The sequence below is a fragment of the Xiphophorus hellerii genome, chromosome 1 (assembly GCF_003331165.1).
Source record: "Xiphophorus hellerii strain 12219 chromosome 1, Xiphophorus_hellerii-4.1, whole genome shotgun sequence".
Classification (NCBI taxonomy): Eukaryota; Metazoa; Chordata; class Actinopteri; order Cyprinodontiformes; family Poeciliidae; genus Xiphophorus; species Xiphophorus hellerii.
In genome coordinates, this window is record NC_045672.1 from 5903727 (window position 1) to 5916613 (window position 12887).

The window sequence follows — 12887 nt, forward strand, 5'->3', positions numbered from 1 at the left end:
AATCTTTCCAGCTCAATAAGATCGCCTTATTAGGGTTCTTGTAGTCTGGGGGTACCTCAAATGGAGGGGTCCACACTTTCTCCAGACCCGAATCCCTTAGACAGCCTCTGGGATCAGCTGAGTTGCTGTTTGGAGGCTCGTAACTTTGTACCCCAGAACTTAATGACCTGCAAGCCGCCCTTCAAATTTAGATTCAGAAATACTTTATTGATCCCAAAGAGAAACTAAATGTTTAATCCAAATTCTCCAGAGTTACTGTAGATAAGGATGATTGTTGGCAGGAAAGATCTCTTGTAGCGGTCAGTATTGATCAGGCAGAGACTGACTTGTGAACAGCATGAAACGCTGTTGTCAAGCTGTAATTGCTTGTACATGACACGTTATTGAGACATTGTTGTGGAACACCAACCCCGATGCTTGGCTTTTGTTTCAATACACAATCTGATCTCTCCGTCCTGGCCATAAACACGTCTTGTATATTATTTTAAATTTTGTTTGGTCTGAGTATGCTGTTTCTACTTTAGTAACTTTACAGTTATATTTTCCCTATACTGTAAATTTTCCCCTACTAGGCAGTCTCTTATTTATTTTCCTTTTTTTTTTTTTACCCTTGTATGAATTTGCATGCAGTCTGCACCGTGGCCTTGAATTTGGGGTCTTTCCGTATTCACATGTTCTTCCTGTGCATGTGTGGGTTCTCTCCAGGTACTCTGGCTTCCCCTGATAGTCATTTCTCATTAGGTGTGAGTATGTGTGTGTTCATGCTTGTACTGGTGACCTATGGGGTGTAGCCCTGACCTGGTGACCGCTGGAGTCAGGCAGCAGGTGTGTGATCCTGCTGGGTTGTATAAAGGATGCATGGATGAATTTGTATACAGTACTTCCATTTATTTTAAACTTACTACTATTTCCCTGACATTAGTGGATCTATTCTATTCTATTCTATTCTATTCTACCACATGTTAACTGAAGGACATCAACTTTTCCACATTCCCTCAGTTTGTACTGCTGTACCACTAAAACAACCAAATGAAAATAACAACAATATCAAGGTTTGTTTGTCAGACTATTTAATTTCAAACATATTTTGCTAGACAAATCAGAGGTTTCATGTCTAAATAGCATTTTAGGAGAACTTATAAAGTTTAGCAAAGTAGTGGAGCTTCTAATCAGTTTAACAGTAAAAGTGATAGTAATTCTGACCTTGGAAAAAATTAAAATGAACATTTTTGCAATTTCTTCTGCGGTGCATGAGAGTAAGAAAGTTACGGATGCATGAAGTTATTTAAATTTGTAAGTTGTCTGAGAAAATGTAGTCACTTTTACAGAAAAATAAATCATTGTTTAAATTATGATCCAAAGACTCTAGATGGCCGTTTTGTTTTGATTCTTTGCTGTCTCTAATTGAGAAAATATGTTTACAGTCGGTGAAAGTGGGCTGGAGCTACGACGTTTTGTGCGTAGAATTCGTCACGTAATACGTTTTCGTGTAAACCAATGAGCATCGAGTTGACGACTTACGCTGCCAGACATTGGCTGGTTCGAAATGGACCGGTCTTTTTAAACGTTAACATCTCAGCCCGACGGTTGCGTTTTTACCACTGCGATACTGGGGAACAGATCAATACGGTGAGTTGTTCTTACTGTTTCTGACGGTAAATAAGTTCTCTTTATATGGTTTTGGGATATTCCTACCAGTTTGACGCTTGCTCCAGTGGTCCAGTTACAGTTAGGCGGTACTTTGAGTTCTATTTTTTTTTTTAAATATTGGGGACGTGTTACGTTCTGGGGTTTTTTTTGCTAACATGTTTTGCTAACCGGGGGAGGGGAGAGAGAGGCTGTACATGTAAAGTTGTTTATCGTCTTTTTATTAACTCGGTCTAATAATTTTCCATTAAGGCTAACAAAGAGCTATTGAATTGATCTGTTTTAGAGTAGCTGTTGGAGAGACGTGATTATGGCCGAGACGAACTCTGGGGAGACTTCTGGGCTCTACGACTTTGACGCCCCGTCTCATGTGGACTTCAAGGAGCTTTTAGATGCAGAATTCGACGACCATTGGTTTGGTAAGCGTCTCCGAAACTCCTGAATCCAGCACCGATTCTCATTTAGCTCTCGGTTTACGCTCGGAAACGCTTTGTTGCTTTGTTTCTACAATTTGCCACTTCCTGTTTGGACTGAAATAGGCGGTGGAGTTGCTAAACATGTTAAACCCGACTTCTTTAAATGGGATCAAACTTTCCTATGCAGGGGGAAGGTTTTCAGAAACGTGACGACTGTCTTGAGCATTCAAACACGTCTGCCTGATAAGTGGACGGATTCAAAATGGATGAAAAGATATTCAAAATTCGTAGACAAACAACAATTTAAAATGCTAAACATTCTAACTCTGATGTTGTACAAGATCCATAACTGTCAGCAGAATGGTGTATGTACATATATATATATATAGTACAGACCAAAAGTTTGGACACACCTTTTAATTCAATGAGTTTCCTTTATTTTCATGACTATTGACATTGTAGATTCACACTGAAGGCATCAAAACTATGAATAACACATGTGGAAATATGCACTAAACAAAAAAGTGTAAAACAACTGAAAATACCCCTTATATTCTAGTTTCTTCAAAGTAGCAACCTTTTGCTGTGATTACTGCTTTGCACACACTCTGCATTTTCTTGATGAGCTTCAAGAGGTAGTCACCTGAAATGGTTTTCACTTCATAGGTGAGCCCTGTCAGGTTAATAAGTGGGATTTCTTGCCTTATAAATAGTCATGAAAATAAAGAAAACCCATTGAATTAGAAGGTGTGTCCAAACTTTTGGTCTGTACTGTATATGTATATATATATGTATATATACATACACACACACACACACAAAAGCTGGTCATTTTGAGTGCATGTGGTGTTGTGGAGGTGTGATGCCTTTAGAGCTGATAAGGGGGATGGGGTTTTTTTTAGACCTGGCTTATTTTTCTTCCCAGCAACCATACTACCTTTTTAAGTGACTCTTTCTGTTTAGGGGTCACTTGAGTTTCTGTTTAGGAGAACTTGATGAAAAAAATAATAATATGCAATTTAGGTTGTCTGTCTTTTGGATTAGAGCCACAGGGGGGGAAAAGAAATCTGACCTTAAAGCATATTAACTAACTTTCCTGAGGAACATGTGTGATTTAACTTTTTTATTAATTTTCTTTTTCAGTGGTCCTAAACCTCCTCTATATGTTGCAGAGAAAACTTGTTCCCATTTTCTTATAATTGTTCTTGGTAATAATTATTTTACCAATGGAGAATTGTGTTGTCTATTCTCTCGATTAGTCAGCTAAAAAAATTGCTACATTCTGCAGATTTGATTTCAACACTCTCACACAAGGAGTACTAGGTAGAATTTAGAGTGTTTTTTTTGTTTTGTTTTTGTTTTTTATTTTCCTGATTAAATACTAAATGTCTGTTGGCATAGTTTTGGCTTAATTACTGCCGAGTATGTTCCTTCAGAAAATGGTTGTACTTTATTTAGAGTTTGCATTTTCTAGTTAATAACTAATTGATTTCTAAATTATTGATGATTTTCATCATTTATGTTTAATCTGATTAATTGTTGGAGCCCCAATTTCTCTAGGCGTAGCAGAATCCTCCCCACTACACAGTGAGGTGAAATAATGCTAATACTTGTCTTTATGCAAGAGGGTGTGTGTGTGTGCGGTTTTACAAATCTTAGCTCCACTTCATTGTAACACTCTTTGGACTGTCCTGAACAGACAAACATGCTGACGGAGCATGTCCTCAACTCGTCACCCCTGCAAGACCAGACCAGCAGTTGATGGAGGCTGATCATTCTGGAGCTCATGGGGATGAAGTTGAGAAAGATGTGAAATCTGGTCAGTGCTTCTGTACGCTTGTCAACAAGATTAGAATTGCATCAGTAGGAATAAAAGATCTCTATAGGGTTGAATGGAAACTTATGAGTGAGCGCTTTGTTTCAGGTCAAAGCCAAGCTAAATGCACCTCATCAAACATGATCAGATCCGAGGAGGCCAAAAAATCAGGCCAGGCGAAGAGAGAGCCTGTCAAAGAACGCCAGGCACAGCCTCGCAGGTACAGTTTGTTCAGGAATTGGTAGTAAAGGACTATTGCGTGTTGTGTTTGTGTTACATATAACGTTAAAGATCTAATCTGTGACCTGCATTATATTTCAGGATTTCAAAACGTAAAGAGATGAGCTGCAGTGCAGCTGCTCCTCCATTAAAGAAATCGAAAGGGTAAGCAAACACCTGAAATTATTACACTTTCCTAAAAAAAAAAAAAAAAAAATTCAATTTACCAACAAACCTTTATTTTTTTTTTTCTTGGTACCTTTTATTATTCTTAGTTTCTTTGACTCTTTCATGTATTCTTGAGAAATCCTGTAATCTCCATTGGAACCACTCAGCTGTGCAAAATGTCTGCATGAACCTAGCGCTGCCTTCGAGACATGGTTCCTCCTCTGACCTGCAGTTTCCAAGATTCTGCCTCGTAGAGCAGCCCTCCCACTCAGCCCCTCTAGACTAGTGGCAGCAATTAACAAACACCTGGAGGAATGGTGCATCTGCTGCATTACACAAACTATATGCTGCTAAGAACGGTGCAACTGAGAAGAACGCTGATTATGTTTTGCACTGGTAAAACCGTTACTTAATAGAAGAGCAATGTGATGACTTCCTGAAGTCAGTTTTTTAGAAAAAACAGGAGTTTTTAAAGAGACGGAGGCCTAAATTTCAAGGCACTATATTACAAAGTCAAATGTCTTTGGAGTCATATTTGATAAAAATAGCATTTTTATAAAAGCTGAAGTTAACAGTTACTTGATTGGGCTATAAATGGCACTATGTGCCTGGAAAACACACATTACTGACCCTTTAAATAACAGGCTGAATATACAACAGTTGGTTTCTGTCAGCTGCATTCACTTTGTCCACGCAGGCTGAGCAGCTCTGAAGAGCTGGAGTTGGAACGCATCAGGAGCCTGCAGAGAGAAGTTGCTCTGCATCGCAGGAAAAACGAGGCCAGCTACAAAGCTGCTCTGGCTGGCAGTGAGTAAAGACGACTCTATGCTGCAACGAACAAAGTGTTTGAGAAATTTCAACGACCTCTCTTTTCAGATCCACCACCAAAGAAGATGTTGACGTCTGCGACTGTGCCTAAAGACTTCCACTTCAACACAGAGTCCCGCATTAAAGCGCCCGCTTCATCAAATGCCTCGCAGAAGGAGGTGAATTTCATCAATCAGCTGCGACAGCCCTGCTCCCCTGTGAGTGACCCCTCACACACACACCCACACACACACACACACCCCATCAACACATACACATCTGCCAGTAATGGCACATCTTCCTGTTCTGAAGCAGGGCATCCAAGTTATCAGAAGTCAGAGGGCAGTAGTCCAGACCTGTCGGCTTATCATCTAAGATTGTTCTTTGATGGAAGTTATTAATCGGATGTATTAGGGGTACAAGCTGACAACACACTTCAACACTTCAAGTTGTTAATGTTCTTTTTAAAGGCCAAGGCGAGGAAAGGAGCCACAGTGCCCAAACCGTTCAACCTGTCAGCAGGTCACAAGAACTGTAAGGACGACTCTGGTGTCTACGTTTCGATGGCTCAGCTGGTAGAGCAGTTCCAGAAGAGGACCCCCACCCGCTACCACCTGCGCAGCCGCAGGACTCAAGAGAGAGGTGAGGCAACTTCAGGGTTTGTCTGTAGTCTGAAGCTTGGAGCTGAGATGTTCCTGATGTTTTTATGTTAGTTGGAAACCTGCTCCTCACTCACTGTTCTGGAGCCTGTTTCCATGCCAACACTGGAGCCATCGTAAAGAGTCATTAGTGGTTCATGTCTTGAGCTTAGGATCTTTTTTTTTTTTTTGTACCCTGCTAAATGTTTAGCATTTTGTGGGCTCTTTTTGAAAGTAGGCTGACAGGAAAGGGGGAAGACATGCAGCAAATGTCTCCGGGTCCTGGAGTCGAACCCGCGACGGCCGCGTCGAGGACTCAAGGCCTCCAAACATGGGTCGCGCTAACCCCTACGCCACCACGGCACGCCCCCTTGGGATCTTTTTTTAAAGGAAATGGATGATGATTCAGACAGAGTAGACCTGGGTGATGTGACTGGATATAAAATCTTTTTTTTTGTTTGCTTTGTTTTTTTGGTTTTTTTTGGTACTAAGTCAGATTTCTGATTTTTCATGCTTCTTTTTCTTTAAAAGAAATGACAAATGAAAGAAAATATCTTCAGAAATGATCTTTTATTCCAATCATTCCTTCTGTGAGTTGACCTGAGTTCAATGGGTGAATGTTTCGGGAAACCTTGAGCTTCGTCACGATCACAGCATACTGTATTAATAGGAACTATGAAATGTACTGCAGATCATGCATAGCTGAAGCTTTGTTCTAAAATCTGAAGATCAAAAGAAAGGCATCAGTTTGAGTCTGTGGCAAAATTTATAATAAAAAAAAAAAGCAGAATAGGGCCCTTTTTTCAGCATAAATTTAATCTTTGACCTTTTCTACTGAGTGATAAAATATTCTCGTGAACTCTACCTTGTGTCGAGTTTTGGGTATGGTTACACTCTAATACCGGTCACGGTGGGGCCGGTGCAAATCTCCAGAGATCACTGGATGTGAGGTGGGGGTACGCCCTGGGAAGGTTGGCAGTTCATCACAGCTGCATTGCACTGTGACGTGCAGAAAGAAACGATGCACTTACACCTGAGGGGCAATTTAGAACCACCAGTTAACCTAACCTTTCGCTGTGGGGAGGCTTGTTGCATTCTTGGGGAGAGCAACAACAGGCTAGGATTTGAACTTGGAACTGTTTTGCTGCAAGCCAGCAGTTCAAAGCAAAATACGAATCCTAGTCTCATTGTTTTATTGTCCAGCCCCATTTCCATCAATTTAGCAATATAAATCGCGATAGACATGCGATCAATATTAAATCAGGTAGAGTATTCAATAATTCTGAACCAGAACCACATGGTATTTTTAGGGGTGTAGGCAGAGGGAAGGGGTTAGCTGCTCAACCATCTTGGCAAGGTGGGTGGCGTCACTCGCTCTTTGGTTACCTAGCAACATGTTGAGTAACTTTTACGGCAGCATTCTCAGACTTCACCAGCGTGCCTCATAACTTTTTCAAAAATAAAAACTAAAACACTGTGGTGTGAAAGAAGATGAGGGAGAACAGGTGCTTGAGAGGAAACTGTTAAAACAGGAAAAGGTCACATCAGTTTGGCAGTAATTCAGATATGCAAAACCAAAAACTAATTGTTGGCCGACATGAAACCCTTGTACTGCAATACATTTTTCCACCACATCAACCAACTCTAGATGAAAGTATGGTCATTTTATGGGTTTTAAGTCTCTCTTGGACTTGTCTCAGGGCCGTCTCCGCTGAAGGGACAGCACCTGCACCTCACCCAGCCTCACTCCCCCCAGCTGATGACCCGACAGAGAAGCCGTCAACCTTCTGTGAAGAGCAGTGCAGAGCTGGAGGCAGAAGAGCTGGAGAAACTTCAGAAGTAAGAACCCGTCTCTAAAGAGCTCATCATTAGAGCTGGGAGTTCTGTAAGGCATCAAACTCCTCCCACAAGCTCATGTAAGGAAGTTCTGTGTGTGGGAACGTCGTGTGTGTGTGTGTTCAGGTTTAAAATCAAAACCGTGGAGCTGAACAAGAAGATTTTGGAAGGCCCCGAGGAGCTGAGGAAGCCAGCAGCGAAGGAGCCCACGGTACCTGAAGGATTTGAGCTGGAGATAGAGAAACGACTTCAGGAGAGACAGTTGAACAAGAAGTCGCAGGACAGGGAGAAGCCTCACAGTTTCAAAGCAAACCCCCTGCCCAAGAAAGTCCTGGATGGTATTGTGGTGAGTCTCTCCAGAGGGTTCATCTGGAACAATCTTATCTGGAGCACTTCAAACCATTATAAGCGTCTATAAAGCAGACATTCTCCTGTGGGCAGGGCTTACCTGAGAAGAAGGTAACATATCCAACTGTACCAGAGTCTCCAGCATTTGTCCTGAAGAAGAGAGTCCGTATGGAGCGCAAGGTTGAGGAGGTAAGGAAGGTCTGCCTTTTCTGGGCCTCCTGTTACTCTGTCGCTTCAGTTTGGTGACCTTGTTGTTGTGTTCAGGTAAAGCCACCCTCACCAGTCAAAGCCGTCTCCGTCCCCTACTTTGGGGTTCCGTTCCAGCCGCAGCTCTCTGAGAGCCATCAGGTGGAGGTGTGTCCCTTCTCATTTGAGCAGAGGGACAAGGAGAGACAGGCTCTTAAGGAGAAGAAGCTGGCAGAGTTGCAAAACGAAGAGGTGGGGTTTTGTTAATCCAGAACTGGAAATGTCACCCTTCAGAGTCCATACAGCTCATGGTGTGGCTGCACTGGTTCCAGGTGCCGCATTTCAAGGCCCAGCCACTGCCAGACTTCAACGCAGTGGTCCTCCCTGAGAAGAAGAAGCCGGAGCCCACCAAGCCCGAACCCTTCAGGCTCCAGATCGACGAGCGAGGAGCAGGCAGGCTCAGGCAGTGGGAGCAGATGGTAGGACAGGCCGCCTATGGCTGACTGTGCCTGGGACTCGTGGCAGAGTCTTCTAGCCGACTGACTGTCCTGTGTCCTGCAGGTGAAGGAGGAGCAGAAGCAGCAGGAGGAGGCGGCTACGTTCAAAGCCAAGCCCAACACAGTCACTCAAAAAGAACCGTTTCGACCCAAGAAGGAGAACCGGACATCAGTGGGTAAGTTTAGAAACCAGCCTGTAGTGAAATGATGATGACTCGGGCTTGTAGTTCAGCTACTGACGTGGCATTACTTAACTGCCTACAAGAGGGTTAGGGTTAGTTATTGCTAAACTATCTGCTTCTGTAGAAAATGACCAAGAACAATCATGTTCTGAGTCCTTGTTCACACACAGCTGGGTCTCCCAGTGTCTCCACCACATCATTTAACCCTTTCATGCATAGTGGTCACTACAGTGGACAGCTATCTAAAAGCCATTTTCTTGTGCTTCCTGTGGATTTTTATGTTATAAATGCACACAGACCACTGAAGTGGACACTAATGCATCATAAAATATACCATCAACTACTGGCCATCAGCTGCAAATGCAAGAAATTATTTTTGTTAAATACAATATGGCCGACAGACAAAAAAGCATGAGAACCGACCCGGTCCCTCCTTCTACTGTAGACGACTCTTGCAAGTAAAAAAAATATTGTGACATCAGATAACCCCTAAGGAACAATACTACTGATGTATTTTTCAAATAACAACTTTGTATTTGGACAAAATTACAATTGATCACATAAAAAAATATATATATATTTTTACAAAAAAAATTTCCTACCTTTTTTATGCCTTAAGAAAAAAATTTTAAAAAATGGAAAAAAAAATTCTGACACAAAGGATCATAATTCATGCATGAAAGGGTTAATATGTCTTAATCTTAGTGATCTGTATTATTCTGATCAGTATGAGTGGAAGACTGTGTAGGAACCCTGCTCATGTGTCCTGAAGGCTGTTCCAGCCTCGTTAATGAGGCTGACGCACTCTTCAGTGGCGTCACTCTCCACTTCTGTTGACTTGCCATGATAATTCTGGGCACCTCCTGAGAAGACATTGATCCTTCCGCAGCGGCGGAGCCCTTCCAGTTGGCCACAGAGCGCAGAGCCCAAGAGTGGCAGGAGTACGAGCGTCTGATTGGTGAAAAGGAGGTGCTGAGGGCGCGCATGGAGGCAGAGCAGAGGCTGGAGGAAGAGCAGAGAGAGAGGGAGGAGATTGCCAGGCTGCGGCAAGAACAGGTGAGCTCCTGCCTGGGTCGCTCTGCGGCTGCCTGACTTGGGTCTGGGCTTTAGGAATCCAATAATTTTGTACCTTTCCGGGAGGGGAGGCATATTTTGTGACGCATCCAGCTGCATGTTGACTCAAACTGGGGAATTCTTAAGACTTTCACAAACATTTACAAACTGGGCTCCAGTTCATTCGCTTTCATTGATTCTGTTCTACTTAGAAACAGAAGCTGGAGTTAAAACAAGTATGCACATCAAAAATGTGATCCCCCACTAGGAGAGATCTCTGTCATGCTACAAATTGATCTATTTCTAACCATGGGAAGCATTGAAGATTAAATCTGCCTTAGAACCACTTTACCATGTGACATTTCCTCCTGCCTTCAGGTCCACAAAGCTCAGCCCATCAGACACTATAAACCTGTTGCCGTGAAGAAGAGTGACGCTCCTCTCACAGTGCCAGAGTCGCCAAACTTCTCCAAACGCTTCCGGTAACAAGAAGCAAGATCCCTTTTATGGCAACATCCTTTGCAAATATGTTTTCAGTTTTTAACTGTTGCAATGAGGTGCCTGAAAACCGCTTTTGTTTATAGTTCTACTTGATCTCTGCTTCAGCTGGTGCTTTAACTTTTCTCTCATATGTTGACTTTCTAGTGAGTTTCTTGGTAAATTTTAGTGTTTTTTTTTTTCTTTGATTTTTTTTTTTGTTTCTTTTTTTAGGTTTTTGAAATGTAAACTTCCACATGTAGTAGATTTCTGTAATAAAACTTTTATTCGAAATCCTAGCTTGTCTGAAGGATCTCCAGCTCAAATCCAGAATACAAAACTGGCAAAAATGATTTGGTGTTCCATTTCAATGTTGCTGTTCTTGTGTGGCTTACAACAAATATGAAAATGACTATACACTAAACCCGTGACTATAATTCAGCCTTTACTCTCCTCAGGCTCAAAACAAACGGTGCAGAGTGCATTTTAGCATCAAAAAATGTTACTGTCCAGCAACAAACCTGAGCCTTTAACAGTCATACAGCTTACATTTACTTGTGGTACAAAATTCAGGTCAGGAAGCCTAATAAATAAATCAAGTACTCTTCATGTTTTACATATTTTCCTAATTTAAGACGCCTGATTAGTTCAACAACTTGTTAATCAGCCATCGGCTGAAATTGTGTGCTTGAAGTAGGGAAAGATCTAAAACATGCAGAGCAGTGTGCCTTCAGGACCGAAGTTGGGAAATGCTACTCTGTTGCATATTACTTAAAATGTGAGAGCTCAATTAAATGCGGCTTGATTTTTAGCAGTCTGACAACTGAAGGGTCTCTGAGTCTGGTGGTCTTGGTCTGGAAGCTCCTCAGCCCTTTGCCTTAGGGAGAGGGTTGGAAGAGTCTATGTGCAGGATGGGTGGAGTTCTAGAAAGTTGAGAAGATCATCTAGCAAAGAATTAGCACAAGAACCCAGGGGAGCTTCACAAGGAGAAGTCTGAGGCTGCAGTAAGAACATTAAGAGCCTCTACCTAGATGATTTTTATTTTATTTGGAAATTGGAGTCTGAAGGAAGAGTAGAGAGAATGACTTTGCTTGAAGTTTCCATACTCAGTGATGCGTTGGGCTGTCATTTCCTGGTTCTGGTTCTCAGTCAGTCATTTTTTCCCCATAGACTGTCTCTAACGGGTCAATGCCATAGTTGCACTAATTCAGTATAGTCTTTCTCTTTTATGAAAACATTGTGTGTATATACTTTAAAAAAGCCTTTATTTTACACTTGTTTTAAATATATTTGAGAACAAAGCTTTTTTTATGCACAAACTTTGGTTTAAAACTGATTCTGACTTTAACTGTAAGCTGCAATCTTACAAGAAATAAAGGCTGGGAATATTTCACTATGTGCAGTGAACCTATACAACTTTCCCTTTCTGAAATAAGTGAAAATGCTCGTTTGCATTTTTTATAAAAAAATTAAAAAGCATTAGGTGTTCTGGCATTCCTGGAGTAATTTTGTATTTCCTACAAAGGTTCACAGCCATTCTGTGTCTTCATATGTTAAAAAAAAAAACCAAACATTGTTTTTGCTGAGGTTTACTGGAGCAATCCAGAGCCAAATGCATTGGTAACCCCAAGCAGACTGATAGATGCTGAGTTAAAAAACAAACAAACTAGTAGTTGTTGAAGTTCTTTAGAACAGGTTAGGAGGCTTTGTAAATCTGAATTTAATCATAGAAAACTTTGATTTAACAAGGGAGAATTACTTTTTCCACATCACCGGGTTTATCTTAAATAGCTTTTCTTCCCTTCGATACATGTAGTAATAATGTTGGTATGAATATTTGACTCCATTCATCCTTTAAGGCTGAGGCTTTTTAGAGGAAAGTGAGCAGCCTGAAACGCATCTTGGTTGGCTTCCCCGCTTTATTGTAGTCCTCTTCAAATCTCTCCCATAAAACACATTCAACTTTTTAATGAGACAAACAGTGTTACAGATCATTTCCATACCGCAGCTCTGACTCCAAACACCTGCAGGTAGTCCAGCTGTTTCACATCTAACATATATAAAAAGAAAAAATAAATAAGCTTTCTTTGGAGTATTTCAGTAAAATAGCTAGGATACAGAAAAAGGCACTGGTGATTTAAGCAGCAACAGTTTAAAGCAAAGCTTAACATCAAACTAAATGCATCTAAAAACGAAGGGTTTTCTCCTGAGAGAATCTGATTCTGATCCATAAACCCTGACCTACTTCACCTCCTGCTGTGACCTATTGTTGCTGTAAAGATGGATGTCAGAGAGGATGATCAGTTACTTGAAAGGAGAACAAAATGATTCGCTAAATCGACTCCAAGCTGGAGCCTCGGTGGTCCCTGGAGAATCAATAATAAATCTTCAGTTTAAAATCAGATGTCTACTTCGATCTAATCACTGGTTGTAAACTTCTATATTACAGTGGCCTACAAATCCCAGGATGCACGTGCACCGATGACATTTGTTCCATTTACTTTTACAACTTGCTTTGAGGAAGAACTGGGAATGACATCATTTTACGGGTTGCAGTATCTTGCATTATGTTACCATTATATTACTTGAATATGGTC

General features: G+C 41.4%; 2 protein-coding genes across 6 annotated transcripts in view; both read left to right on the forward strand.

Annotated features, from left to right (window-relative positions):
• Positions 1-12887, forward strand: part of LOC116721371 (tumor necrosis factor receptor superfamily member 14-like) — a 1133408-nt gene that overhangs the window by 28849 nt on the left and 1091672 nt on the right. The window lies entirely within an intron of this gene.
• On the forward strand, positions 1483-11769 carry tpx2 (TPX2 microtubule nucleation factor). 5 transcript variants are annotated; one of them, XM_032564586.1, is made up of 16 exons: positions 1483-1629; positions 1934-2066; positions 3763-3882; positions 3988-4099; positions 4201-4263; positions 4964-5073; positions 5143-5291; positions 5544-5715; positions 7412-7550; positions 7674-7893; positions 7989-8084; positions 8160-8333; positions 8414-8560; positions 8643-8754; positions 9632-9816; positions 10192-11769. In XM_032564586.1, exons 1-16 carry the CDS (start codon positions 1498-1500, stop codon positions 10297-10299), a joined length of 2172 nt encoding a protein of 723 aa, XP_032420477.1. In that variant the 5' UTR covers positions 1483-1497; the 3' UTR covers positions 10300-11769. The 5 variants fall into 5 exon arrangements, with proteins under 5 accessions (XP_032420477.1, XP_032420485.1, XP_032420496.1 ...); XM_032564594.1 differs by having other exon boundaries at positions 9650-9816; XM_032564605.1 differs by having other exon boundaries at positions 1558-1629; positions 1939-2066.